The 20,536-nt window shown below is 38.5% G+C and overlaps 2 protein-coding genes across 2 annotated transcripts in view; both read right to left on the minus strand.

Moving 5' to 3' along the window:
* Nucleotides 1-10,416, minus strand: part of LOC111319102 (hemicentin-1-like) — a 38,472-nt gene extending 28,056 nt beyond the window's left edge. The window contains exons 1-2 of the mRNA XM_088727619.1: nt 10,311-10,416; nt 921-1,262 (exon numbers count right to left, since the gene is read on the minus strand). Coding sequence (XP_088583745.1) covers nt 921-1,262; nt 10,311-10,374 — 406 coding nt within the window. The 5' untranslated portion in view covers nt 10,375-10,416. The remainder of the gene's footprint in view (nt 1-920; nt 1,263-10,310) is intronic.
* A 1,714-nt stretch (nt 10,417-12,130) lies between these two features.
* Nucleotides 12,131-15,649, minus strand: LOC148726657 (uncharacterized). Its single transcript, XM_088728020.1, has 4 exons — nt 15,410-15,649; nt 14,162-14,221; nt 13,669-13,797; nt 12,131-13,108 (listed from the first exon to the last, which is right to left on the minus strand). Exons 2-4 carry the CDS (start codon nt 14,186-14,188, stop codon nt 12,941-12,943), a joined length of 324 nt encoding a protein of 107 aa, XP_088584146.1. The 5' UTR covers nt 14,189-14,221; nt 15,410-15,649; the 3' UTR covers nt 12,131-12,940.
* Nucleotides 15,650-20,536: the final 4,887 nt, after the last annotated feature.

Consider the following 20,536-nt stretch of genomic DNA (forward strand, 5'->3'; position numbering starts at 1 on the left):
TAATTTAGCTTGAGAACTATCCAAAAAGGTGAACGGAGTTTCAAAGCTAAGTTTACAGTATTCTTTCTAAGTTTTGCCTTTTTACTCTGTCGATTTGACTCACGGCGAAAACATTGTAAAAGTTAATGGCATTTTATGGTTTCGTTGAGGTGTCCGCTGACCAATAAAATACTGTATCGTGCCTTAAAAAACGTATTTCCGCGGTGTCAATTGAACCGAAAGTAAGTTTTCTCGAACTTACCAACGGATAATATTAAGCTTAGGCACGCTTAGTTCTCTCTTTGAAAAACCGACGACTTTGAAATTTTTCCACTTACTAAATAATCGATGAAAAATTCGTTTAACACATAATTTAGACGGCGTTAAAAAGCCACGCAAGTTTACATTTGTTTACTCCCCTATACTGTCTATGCAGATCATTTGAAAGGGTATAATGTATGCTCTTTTCTAATATTACTAGCACTGTAAGCGGTCTTAAAAATGTAACTCGGGCTCGGATGGTATACGAACTGGGCGAAAATACGCTTTATATCCGTAGAAGAGCTAGAGGAGTCGAGAAGTACCGTATTTGCGCGTTTCCTCGTTTAAATAAATATGCAATTTAGAAACGTAGGTCTCGAACGTGTTTCGAGAGAAAACCGCCGCATTAGTGTCGACTTCTTGCCGCATATCTTTGAGAATATACGCGCTCAAAGGCTTTTCTTGTAGCAATTCAGCGACCACCTTGCGCTGCTTTTACATGAACAGCAATATTGTACGCCGAATGTACCCAGAAAATAGCAGCAGTTTCCGTCAAGTATGTAATAGGTATGAAATAAAAATTCAAAGGAAAAACGAAATTCACCAACTAGAATGTTTCGAAATTTTTCAATAGATCTAACCAGTAGAGATATTTTTCACAAAACTTCTGGTTTACTTACACTGTACTTGAACAGTCACTCTGTCGCTTGCACGCTGGCGTTTACTGTTGATCAATTCAATTTCGTATTCTCCACTCTCCGATCTCTGCAAAGCAAAGATTGTAATTTCTGCCTGTGTGATATTGATGTGTTCTTTAACGCGACCTTGGTAAACAGTTTCTGGAACCCATGCGTCACGGTTTATGTCAAGTTTGTCCACAACCGTAAGGGTGGTGGAGCTGCCGATGAACTGCAAGACAACATCGTCCAACGATCCATCAAGGTTGTACTGCCACACCGAGGTAATGTTGCTACCTTCCAAAACATAGAACGGATCTGGAGGATGTGCCGTAAATGTTGGTGCTAAGTATAGGAAAGAAACACAGTGGTCAGGGTCAGCTAAAACTCCTGTGATAACTTTAACGCTTTAAATGGCGCAACGTTTGTAAGAGAGGACGTTTTGCTCTTAAATATGTACGCATATGTAGCTGTCAATAGCCAAGAAAATTTCCTTTGTCTTTGCATGTTTTAAGCTTTAGTGACACCTTTAGATGAAAGCCGAGTTAACTATCAAGACGACGATTAAAATGCAGCACCATTCAGCAGCGGAATCTAGCGCCAGAAAGCACTCAGCCGTCCTTCCTTTCTCGTTTTGAATTACAGGCAAGGTTAAACCTGAAGAAAATGTTGAAAGCATAAATCAGCTTTCATAATAATTTCCACCGCATCGTAAGAGTTCCCAGTCATTACTACACAATACATATCCAGCTCCGTTATGGAAAGAGTTATACCTAAATCTAGAGCTTTTGAAAAATAACATGACAACTAACGATTTTTTTTTTACCTTATTTTCGTTCTTTTTTTAAGTTGCTACTTAAATGATCAAAACATGTCTTTCCTTTCTTCGAATTCAAATATACTGTTAATGCAATATTTGAATCGTAACCACCTTAAACTATATATCGCCAAAAAGGTTTTGAAATACATTATCCGGAAAAATTGCATTTTTTGGCTTGGTCTAATTGCTAAGGTGCAAAAATTCGAAACGGACGAATTTTCTTTGTGCAAATTAATGGGATGTCAAATCCGAGCACAAATTAAACCTCTGCACAATAGACCCTTTCAAGGTTAACGCCGCTATTTTTCCGGGGGTGCAAAACTGCTGGGGCGAACGTAAAATGTAGAGTAAATGTATAGGAGAAGTTGAGAAAATGATGCTCGATAATTTGAGGAAGGTTGACATCGTGCAATTTTTATGAATTACAAACTGAAGATACCAGACCTACCAGTTTACCGATCAAATTTGAGAAATGAAGCCTCGAGAAAAAAGCCGCAAATTAAGATGTTGATTTTCCATATATTTGTCTCTGAAACCAAACCGCCTTTTCCGGGAAAATTTAAAAAAATTTCTATGAAAAACTAAAAATAAGGTTTCTCACTTCTCAGCGACCCTGAACCCTTCACATTTAATCGGCAACATCTTTTGCTAGGTATCTTATGAAATTATCGAGCATCAATCTCCCGACTTTTTTCATACATTCACTGTACAATTTGCACTCGTCCCAGCAGTTTTGCACCCCCGGAAAAATAGCGGCGTTAACCTTGAAAACTAGCGACTAAATAAAGGAATGGCTCCGACCTGTAATTGGATGATAAAAATAGTAAAAGTTAATAAGTTACATCTTAACTCCTTGCACGTGAGTATTGTTTAAAGGCTCATTTCCAACCGATATGCCTTGCACGCCCGAATCATTTTTCATATATGAAAAATACGCTATTTTCCTCGTAGTTGCGGAATCGCTTTGATATGTTCTTCCATCTTACTAATTAGGGCTTTCAAAGTTCCATCTTGAATCATGTGCGAACAAATGACTATCGTAGTATCCATATCAGTAAATAGTTTTTAATTCTTACATGTATGACGGTGAAAAACGCCATTTGAAAAGTTGATGCCGCCGAAGAAGCGGTCTAGAGGAAGGCCGAGTCTGCCCGGCTCGGCAAAGGTTATTCGACTTCGAGAGTCTGTGTATGATTTATTGAGGGCAAGGAAAACAACCATGGGTTTCGGTAACACTACAGATAGTGCTTTTGCAAAAATGTTATTGCATTGTTCCTACGATGGAACTAGAGACTCCGGGGAGATTTTTTTTCGGTGAAAATAATTATTTGACTGATTTTTACTTGAAATCCTGAGATATGTATGTAAGCGATCTCATTTGTACAAGTCATTATTTTATAATTGAAATGCGTAAAGTAAATCAGTTTTGGCCAATATTGGTTATTTGTTTATATTTTATTTAGTGTTGAAGCCGAACAATTTCCTTCAACATCAGGTAAGCTTTGTACAAGATTTATACACAGACTCGATTTATGATTTTTCAGTCTCAAATATTTCGCTGCAAATTTTTTTACTGTGTTCTTCACCAAATCTTTGTTTTTCTTTTTAATACTGTTTGTGAATGACTATCAGAGTTCGCCATTTAACAATAGCGCGATTCCAAAACAAAAACAAACGACTGCAAAGGATCTCGGATGGAAATGGGCCTTTAATCGTGTCTCCAAGCGGAACAGTGAAATAACAATGCGAGCGAAAACACCGATGTGTCAAACAAGAAATGGTTAATTACATTACGAGGAGAGGGCCTTTCTTGTTCTGCGAGGTCGTTGAACGGTGATCCGCGATGACTAAGTTATCCGCTGACAAATTCCTCTGACTAAACTCAATTGGTTGGTCTTAGCTCGGTTCAGGCGAACGATCAGAGACCGGAGCCATTCCTGTATTGGAGTGACTAAATACAGGAATGGCTCCGATCTGTAATTGGATGATAAAAATAGTAAAAGTTAATAAGTTATATCTTCACTCCTTGCACATGAGTATTTCCTTTTTTCAGGTATAGTAGAGTTGTTAAAAATTGCCAAGCGAAATTAAAGTAATCCGCGACTTTCTTCCTTTCGGTGTTGTGCAAAAATAGACGAGGAGCCCGATGAATGGATTTGTCTTTCATGTGAACAATTTTCCCAGAAATTCAATGTGGAAAGAGTACCATATAACCCCATACATTAATCATGCATTCCACTTCTTTGCCTTTCACTATAAAACTTTAAAAGTAAAGTCTACTAGTCTGAATGCATAATTAATGTAGGGGGTGATATGGTACTCTTGCCAGTCAATGTTCCACGAAGAAAACTCCCTCGATTGCGGCCAAGCCACATTTCTCCAGCAGAGCATACTGTAAATTAAAAATATCGGTCGGAGCGTCACGTAACATTGCGTGATTTTCGAAACGTGACATGCAGTTGCAGCATTAAACTTTAGACATCACATGGCCTTGTATTAATTTATGAGGGCTCCATTCACAAGAATTGCAATGTTCAACTTTAGAAGAACTTTATAAAAAGCTCTTTCGATTTTATTTCAGTTTTATTTCGCCAAAAAAAAAAAGAAAGAAAATTAATAAACGCATGAGTCGGAGCCATTCCTGCCAGCGGTGAAATGCAGGAATGGCTCCCGTCTCTAGTCGTCCACCTGAACTGAGTCTGCACGGACTAAATGAGTTTAGTGAGCGGAACGAGTCAGCAGATGACTTAGTCCTCTCCGGAATATCGCTGAACGACGAAGGTCTCCCCTTCGTTATGTAAGTAACCATCTCTTGTTTGACACAAATGAGTTTTCAGTCGCATTGATATTTCCCTGTTCCGCTTGGAGACACACGGTTAAACAATACTCACGTGCAACGAGTTAAGACAAACTTTTACTATTTTTATCATCCAATTACAAGTCGGAGCCATTCCTGTACTTAGTCACAAGTACCTTGAAAGGGTCTATTGTAATCCTGGAGGAGTTGTTCTTCAAATCCGTGAGGGGCTTTTTGGTTGTTTTATAAATTTTCTGTACAACCCTTTTTTTTTTTTTTTAAGCAAGTTTATAGTTCAACTGCACTGTTCATGTGGCACAACGACCGTAAATCTCGTCCACCGGATGCGATAATCATACTGACAGAACGTCAGCCTGAGCGTCACAAGTTCCTTACAAAAATGACCGGGGAGGCTGATTTATATCTCAACTATAAGCTGCTTTAACCAATTGGTTTCTTATAGTTTTTGTCAAAATTTTTTTGCTGAACCAAAGAAACAAACCAAATGGGAAGTATAGCCGCTGAATCGATGGGTTAATTTTAGAGTCTTTTAATCCAGGTTCATCAAATAAACGGCATACAAATATGTTTCTGAAAGTAGAATTACACAATCGAAACTTGCAAACGCGAAGCAAAATGAAAGTATACAAAGCTCAAATAAATCGAAATGTCGAACACTTACAAACAATCTGAGGGTTTCTCCTCAAAATAACTGAAAAATTTCCGTCGTCCAAATCGATAGGATGAAAACGATTCACATTTACAATCTTCAGAACAAAATTCATCATACACATGGCCGAACAAGATCACTCGCTCGGCCTGCTAACAACTACAGATGCTTCATGTTAAAATCATGAAATGTCCGTTTGGAACCTACAGGAAGAAGTTAGATACAGACAAGTTATAGCTTCCTACGAAAAGTTATCCTTGAATTTAATAACTGAATGAATTATTCCCTTTGATTACTTTTCAGGTATTCCCATGACGTTCTTCGTTTAAGACGTTAAAAAGCTGCTCTATCAGGTGTCTATCATATTTGCGACCACTGTTCCCGTTAAAATCAGTTTTTCGCCGGCTTACTTAGCTCACGTTCCCAGATTTTTCTCTCCAGTCATTTTGGCTACTAGCTGAAATCACGAATCTTTCAGCAATTCAAGGCAACTCGGTTGAGAGAGTAAGACCCACTTGAGGTCCCTATGACGCCTTCTCAGCCTGCAGCAAAAGGCAGGCTGTCATGGAAAGCCAAATAGTGCAAAATTCAAGAGGAATATTGCAATCACGATCAACATTTCAGATCACAATCAACAAACCAACTTGATCTAAATCAACAGTTACGATCACATTCAACGAAATATAACCACCACCTTCAACACCAATAATGGCACTCAACCGAATTTTAACAGGCAATGTCAAAGTCGACAAAAGCGGGATTTAACGAATGTAAATGAGTCAGATTCAAGGGGTTGGAAAGGGAATCACATCCAAAAGGTCAACATTTGATCAACAAAGTCATAAAAAGATGTCAACAAATCCCAGAAAGCCCGCGGGCCTTCACGAAGTGCATCCTGGTAACACGAGACTTCAAAATGTCGGGTGGTGCTAGCAGCCTCGAAGAACAAGTCAGGTCGGCCGTTAGATCCGCTGTCAGAGAAGAACTATCCTCACGAAGTGGAAGTCAGTCACTAGTGGAGAGAACGAGGCAGTTAATAAGGGGTGTTACGAAAACTAAGACCCTCGAAAACGAAGACCTCCGTAAGACCTAAGACCCGTCTTAGTTTTGGAGATTACGAGAACTAACACCCCCTAAAATCGAATCCGTCGAAATACAAAGTCAAATTGTAACCAAAACAGGTCTACTCTGTCGAATTATCTTTCCGATCCTTTCCACTGAGTTTTAGGTCAAATTTAACAGTAAATTTAGGGGTCTTAGTTTTCGTAATCTCAAAAACTAAGACCCCTAAGTTTGTGTGCAAAGCGGTGTCTGACATTCGTAATTACGAAAACTAAGACCTCCATGAATCTAACCTGTAAAATGTCTACATTAAGTCGAATTACGACCGTTCAAAGACTGTAATCAGTAAAACAAACAAAAAACTACTATCGTACGCGTGCTAGACGATCCGGCCTCCTCCTAACAATCTGCAGACAATTATTTTCAGCATTGTGGCTTTATACAGACGATGAAAGCCATACACTACCTACGTACACTGAAAATATACCTTGCTCAAATTCATCTTTAATTTTGTTCTTTATCCTTTAAATCATAACATTGGCTTTCCATCATTGAAGATGGATGTTTTTGTACGTCTCTCCGCGATCGAGATTGCATTACCTGCATGTGGGGTGTTACGAAAACTAAGACCCTCGAAAACGAGGTCTTAAAAAATTTAGGGGTCTTAATTTTCGTAATCTCGAAAACTTAGACGGGTCTTATTCCTTAGGTCTTCGTTTTCGAGGGTCTTAGTTTTCGTATTACCCCTTATTAACTGCCTCGTTCTCTCCTCTAGTGACTGACTACCACTTCGTGAGGATAGTTCTTCTCTGACAGCGGATCTAACGGCCGACCTGACTTGTTCTTCGAGGCTGCTAGCACCACCCGACATTTTAGAGCCTCGTATTACCAGGATGCACTTCGTGAAGGCCCGCGGGCTTTCTGGGATTTGTTGATATCTTTTTATGACTTTGTTGATCAAATTTTTGACCTTTTGGCAGTGATTCCCTTTCCAACCCCTCGAATCTGACTGATTTACATTCGTTAAACCCCGATTTTGTCGACTTTGACATTGCCTGTTAAAATTCGGTTGAGTGCCACTATTGTTGTTGAAGGGGTGGTTATATTTCGTTGAATGTGATCGTAAGTGTTGATTTATATCAAGTTGGTTTGTTGATTGTGATCTGAAATGTTGATGGTGATTGCAATATTCCTCTTGAATTTTGCACCATTTGACTTTCCATAGCTGGCCAGCTCTCCGAGATCTCGATTTTTGCGACTGACATCATAATTTGCAGGCTATTAATTTTTCCTAATGATCAAAGCAAATGAACATTCTTCAAAATTCACTCGCCCTCCGCTGCCTTAGCTAGCTTTCTTAGCAGTCTCTCATGAAGAGGTCACACTAGGCTTGTGCATAACTTCGCACTGCATGCTAAGGTTTATTTACTTTTCCTTGCTTGGTCAACTGAAGCCTTTTGTCCTTTTGCTAACTACAAAACTTCAAGCTCTTTCGACATCTGTGATGGTAAGATTATTTCCAGTTTTTCAGTGGGAAATTGGATGTAAGCTAGGTCTGGAAAAACGACTGAGAATGAAGTGATATTCAAATAAAACGCCATCTTACAAGAGATGAATCCAAAATGTCTCTTTAAAAGAACTGAAGAAATATTTTGCGCGCTCCAGAGCCATTGTCAGTGTTGTAGTTCAATGTTATACTTGATTCAAATTTTATTTTCCTTTGTTCTCGGTCATGTTAATGTATAATTATGAGTTTGAAACAAAGGAAAATAAAATTTGAACCAAGGATAAAATTGAACTATGACATCAACAAGGCTAGAGACGATAAAAATGACGTTTCACGTAACGCAGTGCTCTGCAATCGTCATCACGTCAACGACAAAGTCGCAAATTTCTGAAATATGGACAATGACGAATATCCGTAGAATTTTAGAATGAGTATACTTGGAGAAATTTTTGGAGAAGAACTTGTTGAAGTGGAAGAAAAAGCGGCGGAAAAATCTTTAGTAATAGAGGCCAGTTTGGCTCGCTAAATTGAAAGAAGACGACCTCGATGAAACACTAGCATTTGCCGAAGTAACCGGCCAAAAAGTTAGAACTGATCGGGCGATTAAGCGTTTCTTTCCATCCATTTCTTATTGGTATTTCGTTGCAGAAGACATTATAGAATGCAAATTAAAACATCAACAACAGCTCAAAGAACAAAGCAACGATCGATCATTTCACGCGCGCTTAATTTTCCGAAAACTTTGGTGCATAAGCTGGCTTAAAAATGTTAATGTTATTGTGGAAATCAAAACCTGAATACAACGATTTTCGGCAGTCTATAACCAAAACTTTCGTGAAACACGAGGCGCCGCTGAGTGGTTCCCGACTTTACGTTTGAACATTGTTGACGTCATTTCAATGATTATTAAGTTTACAGACAAAGGGAAATTGTGGTCAATATGCTACACTGAGTTTTGAATAGATGAATCGAGAAAAGCAATCCAAACATTTTTTACTCGTGCAGCCGGTTTATGAAGATGTTTTGTTATGCAACCACAATCCGTAGAGTACAAATAACACCATAGACGAGTACAAATATCACGCGGTATTTGTACTACAGAGTACCGGTTAGACAGGTTTTCTTGCTTCGCGCGAGCGTAGAATTGCATTGAAGCATAGTTATTAACAATGATGGAAGTTACAAAAAGAAAAACGGCAGACAATTTGAATCATATTTCTGACGACAAAGAGTCAGAATGGCTGGCAAATATAGATCTAAGTTTACTTGATGAATCGAGCGAAGAAAAACAGCTAGACGACCAGGATACTATACAACAAAACGTCTAATAAGATATATTTAAAAATTATTTCACGAGCGCGCGTTGGATATGAGATGATAGATAGCCAACGAGTCGCTACGCGCCTCGTTGGTTATAATCATCTCATATCCAACAAGCGCTCGTGGAATAATTGTTTTATTAAAAACGTTAAATTGAATTATTAAATTATATTAAAGTTTTAGCTCCCTTTTAATTTTAAGCTGACTCGTACGCTTACCATATTTGTAGCTTATGTTATATTGGCTGATATACCATAATGGCTAAGCCAATAAAATGTCTTGAATTGCATTATCCAATGATCTAGTTTTTAATAAATGTATATATATATATATATATATATATATATATATATATATGATATACCTGATAGAATGCAGCAAATGTAACGATCAGTACGTAGGCGAGACAGGTCACCCAATTCACCACCGTGGCAATCAACACCGTAGCGACATCAAGGGTGGACATAAAAACATACCCTCTGTCACACATTTTAAGAATTGTGGAGTCGACCATCTTAAACTTAAGGTTATTGAAAAAGTTAGAAGTCAAAATTAAGAAATCAGAAAAGCAAGAGAAAATTATTGGATTTTAAGACTCAATCCTACTATCAATAAGCTTACTACATGAATTATAACTACTTTAACTTATCTATTTTAGTCACCATAACACGTTTCGCTGTTATCTATTCTATTTTTATGTTATTACGTCATGACATGTTTACTGTTGACACGAATTTTAAATTTGAATAATGCTCATGTAATTAGTATGCTCCTGAAGAAGACCGAGACGGTCGAGACGTCGAGCTAATAAACCAACAAAGCTACATTGGAGTTGGCCTCTTGACCATTACATTTCTGCTTTTATATATATTTCAATTTCCGTCAAATAGAGCTAATTCAGCTAGCGAGTTTCGTTTACTTTGAGCTGTTGAACAAACAAAACACTAAAATTAGATGTCTTCGATGAAAACAGATTGCACACAAAATACCCGTAGGCAAATGAATATACTGCGTGTAAGCACTCCTTTTCGCTCTCTCTAAAGGCCATATCTTTCGTCTACCATTCAGATGCAGCATTTGATAATTTTCTATTTATGCAAATCAAAGCATTTGTCACTCGAGTCGAGCGTACCGATATATATCTCAGTTACGCTTTCTTCTCTTGCATTCTCTCTTCCCAAATCTACCATTCATCTACAATGCGTATCTTATCTTACCTGCACAAAGAAATTTTACTATGTATGGAATCAGAACATTGACGATAAGTGCAATCCAACTCATGGTAAGCTAAGATTACTTCCTTCTGGCGCTAACTCTAATGATACGGAAAATCTATTATATTTAGCTTAGGGTTTTTTTGATTGCTCTGCATGTCGAAAGGTCAACTAAAACCAAAGAGAAAATAATTGTCGTCCCCTGTCCACCCATAAAAGCAGGAGCATTAATCTTTCACTCTATTTTTAATACATTCGTAGCATTTATGTATGGCGTTCATTACTGCTCAAAACACTTTGAGCACATATTTGACTTTCTGACACCTTTTTTACGTTCAAGGGGATCAAATTCCTCTGTCAGATATCACGTCCTAAATTTTACGACGTAAAACCTTGTATTCTATAGTATGGCGTCAAATACACCGACGTCTATTTTAGGACGAGAATTCGATCATCGTTTAGTGGACTTTCAACGTCTTCAAAACGAGGAGCTTCGCGTTACGACGTAAAATTCAATTTTGACTACACGTTACGTTGTAATTTATCAAATAAATTTTACGTCGTATCTTTTACGACGTAAAATTTATCACCTTTATATCTTGTCAATCAAAACCTTGTCAAATAAGTTTTACGTCGTAACTTCTACACCGTAACTTGTCAATCAAAAATGCTCACAATGTTTAATAAATTAACTTCAAAGTCTTAATAGATTACGTAACCTCAAAGTCTTAATACGTGCAATATTATATTAAGTAACGTCTTTAAAACCCAAGAATGAGCACATGTATGTCTCATTTATTACTTGGCCAAAGCTATGCCCGAAAAGAATCCTTCTTGCTCGTATGTAATATATCTGAGATGTTGAAGGTATTTACGTTTTTCCCTTGGATTCAGTTACCTCATGCATTATAATACTTAAAATAAAGTTATAAATTCTTTAATTACCGTAAATCGTCTATGATCGCTCCTGTTGATGGGGGGGGGGGATATTTTTTGCAGCGTTTATTCGAAATTTAAATCTTGCCGATAAAGGTCCAGTTTTAACGATTTTTTTGTAATTAGTGAAAGCTCTCCCCCATCTTGCAACATTGCAAATTATCCCAACCTCTGGTAATGTGCGTAGGAAACACCAGACCAAAAAACAAGCTATACCAAACAAAAGAGTATAATTCAAGATAATGCCGGGAAGTTATCAACGGATTTAACTATCATTGAACCAATAGTTTGAAGAACTCGTCCAAGGGGAATCGACTGCGAAGAGAAACTTTCCAACACACAGTTATATATCCAAACCGGAAAGGTCACGCCCCTCCCGCCCCAGCCACCCTCACACACATACAGTTACACTTAAATGACACCAACAGTTGATTTATTTCTGTAAAATGATCGTTACATATTTTCTTTTACCGTGGAAATCTTTGTGTTCACGAAAGAGAAAAACAAGAAAACGGCTGGAGCTAAGCAAAATCTTGACTATTAACTACAAGTTTAAACTATTTTAAAATGTTTGCGTTATCGCAAACTTGTATACTTGGCAATAATTTTCACGGGCAGATATGAATAAATAGAAAGAAATAAATAAATAAAGTTAGCCAAAATTTAGGATTATAAAATGATTCTTACTCCACTAACAGGAGATATTCCATGTGAAAAGCTTTTAAGCTTCAACATAACAAATTAAACAAGAAGAAAACTTGCAAGAGAAAACGTAAGTATCAGGCGGACTGAGCTGCCGTATAATGGCACAAACTCGTGCCAAAATAATAGATAGTCCAATATCATCCCATAAACCCAAGCCCTCTACATCAAACTTTAAATATTAATTTCTGACTAATTCGTTCCCATGTCTCTAAATCGTCTTTCTGTCCCAGTGGTCCTCATTTTCCCTCGGGGATAGTAGAGGAAGCAAAACGCGAGCGCGCGTGAAAATCTGATAGCCAATTCGTAGGCTAAAATTATTTGCAAGATCCTAGAGATATTCACATTGATTCGTTCGCACAAACATTGTTTTTGAAAGACATGCACGCATTCCACGGCTCATTGTAAAGGTCACCTAGTTTCTTTTTTTATACAGGGAGTGACGTTGGGCTTACTCTGACGAGAACTGAAAAGAAACATTCGTTGGTCCCAGCAACCTTTGACATCTTTATCGATATGAGTGTCTCATGTTACCCAAGGAAAATTTAAATGTCTACAAAAGAACCTAGATTAATTGTCATCATGTGTTTTTTTCAATTTTTTTTTTGTTTTTAAGGTAGAACGTTTAGTTAAAAAAAAGTGAAAGATACTGTATAAGGCAAATCATCCCCTTTCCCCCTCCCCGATACACACACACACACGCTTCCTACGCCCTTTACCATCCTTGTATTTTTTAGCCCATATATTCTAGTATCGGTTTAGTCAGATAAAACGTTCCCTTCATTGAATATGAATGAAAACAGCCTAGGAAATAAAAAAAGAAAAAGAAAAAACTAGCTTTTCACAATCCTTTGCACCAGATTTTGCTATGGCAGATCGTACAAATGAAAACATGACAATGTTTTGAAAAAGTATGATTTATAAATCTTGCACTATGATTACGACAACGGAAACTGGTTCAGAGAAGACTCTGCGAAGAAAACCGATAAATCTGGCTATGGATCTGATTCGTCGTGCATCTCTATAACTAGAACAGTATGACTGTTTAAGGAAATTTCAGACAAAGAGGAACCATCGTTGTGTATCGATGGCCCTTGGTGTCTATGAAGCACAAAGTCTCGGCTTGGTAGAGACAGCAATGCAAACGCCGTCCTGAAAAGCACCTGAATCATTAAAAAAAAAAAGATGACGTCAGTGAAGCACTTGCCAGACTACTGGGTACTATCTCATCCCATTTTCAAGCTTCAGGACAGTATTCACTCAAGGTAAGTAATACAAGAACAGTTAAAGATGAATCTGTGACCAGGGGCTTCTTTTAGTCGGGTAAAACGTTAACATTATCAAGATAGTTTATAATTTTTCATCTGTTTATATAAGGTGGTAATTTATTAATTATCCCTTTGGGAAATTGACTTCTTTCTTTCCACAAACTTTGTCCCTGTTTAGTGTTAACTACACTATCTTCCGTGCTAGTCCTGGAGTTCAAAAGAAGCAAACAAACGCAGCGGCCACCTACATTGGAGAACCTCAAGAATTTGAACCATTAAATTAACTTCGCGTATTACCATGGATAGCAACTGCAGGTAATTCGTTTGCAAACCATCCCTAATGCTTTACACCAGTTAACCTTCAACTCAGGGTATCTAGATTAGAGTATTGACTGACACATGATCGAAAAACCCTGCAAAAATTCTCTCATTGACTGGGTGATAAGCAGTTTTACCTGTGTGGTGTCATAGTCAAAAAAGGTCCTCTGGATAGAATTTCCTCTTGGGCCACGGATTCTCAGGGTTATGGTTTTTTCACTCTCAAGAGGTTCATGAGGTAGCCCTGCTCTTGCCTCACATATTGCCTACAAGATGAGGGTGCGTTTTAACTTTTACTGGTGATAATTGACATTTCTCTTGCATCAGGCATTATTCTATTGCTGTTTATCAAAATCAGCTCTCTGTTAAGGTGAAAGAACAACTTAAAAACTGCATTTATTGCATTTCTAGTAGTTGACAGAGTTTCCTCTAAAGCCTTGCCCACAAGCATGAGCATCAAAGGAAGTATAACACTTGAACAGACATGAGCATGATATTATAAACAAGGTATTGGTAGCCAAAATGTCATTCATCGCAGAGTGGAAATGCATATGTTTGTCTAAAATCCCTACTATCTGAAAATCTGGAACAGCCAAGGGGGGGACATCCTTTCCTTGGATATTTTTTTACCTCAGCATTTCGGCGTTCTGCTTCCATTCTAATTCTCTCTTCTTGTATAAGACGCTCGCCCTAAATACAGCTAAAGACAACATGTCGCTAGACTATAATGCAATGCTGCTTACTGATATATATTAATTAAAGATCATGGTAACATAAAAAGTTAAGATTTCAATTTGACCAGGAGTTTCCACACAATGACAGGAAAAATTTCTGCTCTCTTATTGATTTTTAATGATGGCTCCTGAAGATCAAAATTATTGACCACAGACCACACTTTGTATGGGTTTCCTGGCATGATAACCCACACAGGATGTTGGGAGAACATGAGAGAAGCATCTGGGCAAGCGGTTTACAAGCTTTTCGAGTGGTGCTCTATTGCTTTTGTAATGTAAAATAATAAAAAAGTGACTTTATTTATACAGGGTAGCCCAGTTCTCTAACTCAAACTATGAGTTTACCGGCACAATAAACCATAGGCTTTTAACCAATCAGAATGCGTGTACCATCTCAGTTATTTTGTAATATGCAATTCAATTAAACTGACAAGTTATCAGACCCATTTGTAAAAATACACATGCAAAAGGTTATTTAGCTGTTATTCTTCTCATTATTTCTCTACTTTAAGGATTGATTCTAAGGACAATAACACAATACTTTATTTCTCCAGTATATCAAGCAATGTTACACAGAGCAGTTATATTCAAAAAAAGGAAACTTGGAGGTCAAACCTATATTAAGGATTTTAGAAAGGAACATAAAAAAAGGAAATAAAAATAGCCATAAAAATGTGCATGACTTGTTATATACACGAAAGTCGATTGAAATATATAAAAGTTGCAGAGACATCTTTAACTAAGTCTTGGATGTCCTTGTGATTTTTTCACTCTTAGTTTAAACTTGTTGATGTTTGGACTGTCGTGGCAGCTGAAAACTTGAAAGATCATTATAAAACTTGAGTGTCTTAACAAAGAAGGAATATTTATAACAGTTTAATTTGGCAAGTTCCGTCTGTGTCTTATATTGGTGGTTGGACCTGGCTTAGTGCTCTTGCACAATTCAAAGTAGTCTAATTTAATACAATCTTTATATCACTCCATTGGAGATCAGAATTCTCTCCTGCATTGTAAAGATTTCAATTTAAGAATTTTACACCTATCGTCATAATTTGGCATCTTCTATTTCCTTTGGCCTAGGGCGATTCGTGAAGCTCTCGTTTGTCATTAATTAATAGAAGTATTATAATGTTACTAATAGTACCTCTCTTTGTTTCCTTTCCTCTTCTCTCTGCCTCTCGTCTTCCCTCTGTCTCTGCTAATAAAGTGAATGCCTTTCATTTTAGAAGTAATGTTATTATTATCTTTTTAATTGTTAAACAATCAGTGAAACTTTATCCATGGCCTTTTTTATATGAAATAATCAAAAGATTTTTGTTTTACTGATTGTGGTGATATTTGCAAAAGCAAAGTAGAGGAAGACTTGCTTTTCTTATTGTTGGTATTGTATATAATTATATATATATATATATATATATATAACTGCAGACAGGGTGCACACTGTTTCGACCTATGTGGGTCTCGTCAGTTTTTTTTATGTTTAAGGTGGACGGCCGGGCCCCCGATGAAGGGAGGTGCAGTGCCCGCCGACCTACATGTCTAAGCCCAACCCATGGCAAGCGTGCAATGCCTTGGGGATGGGGTCCACCAGAAACAAGGGTCATCAGACGCCAAACTCGCTGGAGAATCGAACCCCACCTCCCTTAAAAATTACACACTCACTCCCAGAAATTAAACACACCCGCTCATTACTTAACTAAATATTTTCTTTTGTTTTTCTTTTTATGACCTTAATTAATTACTTTGGAAACTTTTTGCGGCAAAATTCCACAGTAGTCTTAAAGTCCTCCTCTCTCAAACCAATAAAGCGGGGATCTGAAGTCCAATGGCCAAAACTTTTGAGCTGACCAACCGGTTTACGATTTTCAACCACAATCTCCCACATGATTTCACGGTGGTCTGCAGAACAGGCTGCCAATTCCGGAACTTCAAGGAAAACATTAGGGCCACCATTGCGGATATCGCTCATGGGTGAAACCGCAGCACTCTTAGACGGGGCCTCTTGGGTCCTCTTAACTGACACGGGAACAGAGGAAGCGGGGCGTTTCCGGGAAACAGTGGTCCAGGAACCACTGTCACCAGCCATGTCAGAGTCAGCAGGGTTAGCAAAGCCCTCGGCTGCTGGTATAATAACCTCATTTCCGGTCGCCTCACAAGAGGCGAACCGGTCTTCGCTTACATCTGAGTCTGGAGGTCAACCAACTTCATCCTTGTAGTCTTCAATAACAGTGTCGGGGGTCTCTTCTTCAGTGGGAGTGATCTCCGCTGGAGGAACAGCCACGGGATCAGCTACAGGCTCAATAGCCGCAGGGGCCATTGCTGGATTGGGACAATTACGGGTTAAATGACCTTCTCTGGCGCACTTAAAGCACTTGCCCTTGACAGGGCATACAGCAGAACGGTGACCAACTGTACGACATAAGTCACAGCGTAGGGGCTAACCCCTATACCAGACCTTACACCTAACACCACGAACGGAGATAAATCTTGGTATCTCCTGCCTCACAACCATCGATACCACCCTTGACCCAGTGGAGACTGACGGATCACCAGGCCAACTTTGGTGTCTCACACTCTTAACCGTACCATAAGCTAGAAGGGCAGAGGTGATGGCCTCATTGGGACCCTCAAAAGGGAACCAAGAGACCACCACCGTTGACACCTGGGGGGGGGGGGAGGAGGGGGCTGGACCACCCTGCACTCCACCTCACCCAACACTACCATACCTCGACCTTCGAAAATTGCTTTCGCAGCTTCCCCACCTTCAACAAAAGTGACCCGAGCCACAAGGCCGGGGCACGCCTGTACCGCTGCAATCCCATACTGAGATTCCGCCTCAAAAAAACTGAGGATCAAAGGCATGACGTCAGAAAAGGACATCCCCTCGAAACATCATTTCTCTTTCTTAAGAGTAATTGCTTTTTCATCAAAACAAACAAAAAAGTACTTGTGTTGTACAAGTTATCAATGTTTTGGCGCAAATTATATTATGGCGCGAAATTGTATACAGTCACAATGACAAAAACATTATATCAATATGGACGCTGAAAAGGTTATAATTTCTAATTATTAAAAACTGTATCATTGAATAATGCAATTCAAGACTTTTTATTGGCTTAGCCATTATGGTATATGAGCCAATATACTATAATCTGATATCTGTACATTGCAACATCCTTCTTCTTCCTACAAAATAAAGTCGAGAGGATTTGCCTAGTATCTTGGGGGCCTTTTTTTGATAAAACAATTATTCCAACCGCGCTTGTTGGATAAGAGATGATTATAGCCAACTCGGCGCTACGCGCCTCGTTGGTTATCGATCATCTCATATCCAACGCGCGCTTGTGGGATAATTGTTAAATATCTACCAGTAGCATATACAATCTCTTATGGGAAAACTTCAGAGCAAAGAGATGGATCCATAAACCAAAGTTAGAAGACAAACCGTATATTTCTTTTTAATCGGTCATCGCAGAGCGACAGCTTTAGGTACGAAAAATGAAACGAGTGAGTTTTCGTTTGAAGCCGCCAAAAAGTTAGTCTTTTATCGAAAAAACGAAGGCAACGATTAATTATCAACACTTACCGCTACGTTCATAGTGCGCCGTAGGGTCGAAATAAAGCTGGCCTCCATGAACGACTGCCGTGATGAACTCCATTGTTTATAATCAGATACGATGAATATATGAAGTTCATATATTTTGAACTGTGGTATTAGATACGTATGATGCACGATCCTCGCAGTAGATAGCGCTATTTATGCAATAGCGAAAATCAGACCTGAAAAAAATCCGGCCTGTACGGGATTCGAACCACTGACCTCTGAGATACTAGTGCAGCGCTCTACCAATTGAGCAAACAAGCCAACTGGGAGCAGGCCGTTAAGTTAATAAGAATAGAAGAGCGCGTGTCAAAAACAATGTTTAAAATAATAATAATAATAATAATAATAATAATAATAATAATAATAATAATAATAGCGAAAGATGCACATGGCAGTGCTCTCGGGCATGCTGAATATTGCCCGGACTTTCAAGGTGGCATTTTGAATTCCTGTTAGAAGGAGGACCGTAGACACAACGGAAAAGCTTTTTAGGATTAGTTAATGTACATTTATTTTTTTACTCCATGGCTCACAGGTTACGGTTTTCGCTCTGTGCTGCCTGATTAGAATGTAGCATTCAGTTGATTTCTCTGCGACACAATAATGATATAATAATAAATAATAATATAATAATTATAATAATAAATAGTATTTAAAGAGGATACTCCCATCACATTGAGTGGTTTTCAGGGGGGTCCTATAACTAAAAATACACGTAGATTAGATAAAAAAAATTGTATATGTAGATGTCTAGAAGTATTTTATATGTAGAAGATTAAAATTAAGATACTATGACCTAAGTTCATGATCAAATTTCGAAAATGAGGCCTCCAATTCCATTTCTCGTCAATTGTCACTCCAAAGTATTTAAATGATTTCACACGATGAATGATCACATCATCAGATTTAAATTGAAAGTCCTCAAAAGATTTCAGTTCATTTTTACTTCCAGTCAGCATCATTTTCGTTTTCTTAACATTCAAGGTCAGCTTGTTGTCATGGTATCGGCTACAAATTTGCGTAAAACCAAGACCCAGGGACTCAACATGATCTTGTTGAAATCTTGTTTATCTTGTTGAGTCCATGACATCCCTCGCTAAGTCCCTGACGTCCCTTGTTGAGTCCCTGACATTAAGCATGTATGTTTGAAATCAAGCTGTGTCCATATACTCTTTAAAGTAATCAGTAAGGACACTTCTGGTACGAGTTCCTCCAACAGTTGGCGTGCTCTAAATCCTGGAGCCTGCTTGTTCATTTTCTGTCTCAAGATCCATGAACCTTTGTGCACCTTGCTCATCTAGTGCAGTGTTGTTCAATTCATTATGATTATGCATTACAAAACATGCATATATTACTTAAGGAATATCTTCCAACTTAAAATTCATGGCCTTTATTAAGATTTGCCACCTAGCCTTACCCCTATGTCAGCAGACAAAAACCTTACAATTTAGCCATACAAAACTTAAGCTCACTTTGTTTGTCGTTATATGAATTAACCCTTACAATATCTGCGGTTTTGACACCATGGGCTCAGACTTTTAGGGTCACGTGACCTAGATCAACCGCTCGTGTTTAGATGCGTTCAAATCGATTTGTTTTCTCGCGTTTATAAGTGTTTTTCGAGCCATTCTTCCTCTACAGAAGCCCTCAGGACGGCATCATTAAGCTAAAATGTGGGCAGATGCAAGCATCTGAAAGAAAACAGAAGTGAGAGGTGGTTTCATGCAGACTGGAGCGCCAAAATGCTTTCATGAAAGCTTGGCGAGTTCACAAGTAAAGTCGTCTCTCTGGCCCATTTGTGGATGGCTACCAGGACCTACCAAGGCTTTTTGGGCCAGTTTTGAGTTGCAAAAGTCTCGATGGATGTGATATTTTTGCTGGTAGGACTGGGTGGCCCGACACTGGAAACAATTTGTTGAAATGGAAGTGTGAGGTCTTTCCTCGTCAAGTTGTGGTGGAATTTCCCAGAATTCTTTTCGGTCATAAACGAGGCAAAGCTTGTGTTTGCCACACTAGCTTTCTTCAAATGGAGAAACAAGGGCTAGCGGATAAAGTGAGAAGGCACTTTCCAGCCAAACAGCAAGATCTGGCCCTTAGGTGTGTTTTGAAAGCAAACTTTTGATTTCTTGATCAAGTTTTGATCTTAAAAGATCGACACATTCTCGGTGTTGCTCTTGGAGCAGAATGCTCTCAATTTGGGATTTGTTATTATATGAACGGTTCACTGGAATGGAAATCGGGAATCATTGTGGCTTTTTTAGGCTGCAATAGGTGTCACATCAAACAGCCTTCCAATGGACACACTTACATAATGTTTTCTCTTAATTTCAACAAGAAACAACTAACAACAGTACAGGGGAGGAATTCCTCCCCTGTATGCGTGGTCTGCTGTTTAAGAGTTAAACCTGCCATATGCACTTTCTATTCAGGATTCTATTCTATATCTATGACAGGACGGAAAACGCGTGCGCTGTAAGTACCTTTCGTTGGGATTTTACGATCCCTTGGCCCTCGGTAAGTGTCAATAGCGATACAGACAGTTCTTATTGTTCAAGACACGGTTGATCTACTGACACCAAATGCATTGGTTGTGACTGTAAAACTACCAGTGTCCTTCAGGTAATGGAGAGTGATGGTCAGTTTCTTCTCAATGCTGAGTCCCATTCT

Source organism: Stylophora pistillata, chromosome 7 (genome assembly GCF_964205215.1).
Source record: "Stylophora pistillata chromosome 7, jaStyPist1.2, whole genome shotgun sequence".
NCBI classification, from domain to species: domain Eukaryota; kingdom Metazoa; phylum Cnidaria; class Anthozoa; order Scleractinia; family Pocilloporidae; genus Stylophora; species Stylophora pistillata.

Bases quoted from the DNA above. Each gene is read 5' to 3' on its own strand.
- LOC148726657 (XM_088728020.1), bottom strand. From the start codon at position 14,188: ATGGAAGCAGAACGCCGAAATGCTGAG. The intron at 13,798-14,161 runs GTAAAAAAATAT...CTCATCTTGTAG, and splicing joins CAGAACGCCGAAATGCTGAG to GCAATATGTGAGGCAAGAGC. The intron at 13,109-13,668 runs GTAAAACTGCTT...TTAATGATTCAG, and splicing joins TTGACTATGACACCACACAG to GTGCTTTTCAGGACGGCGTT.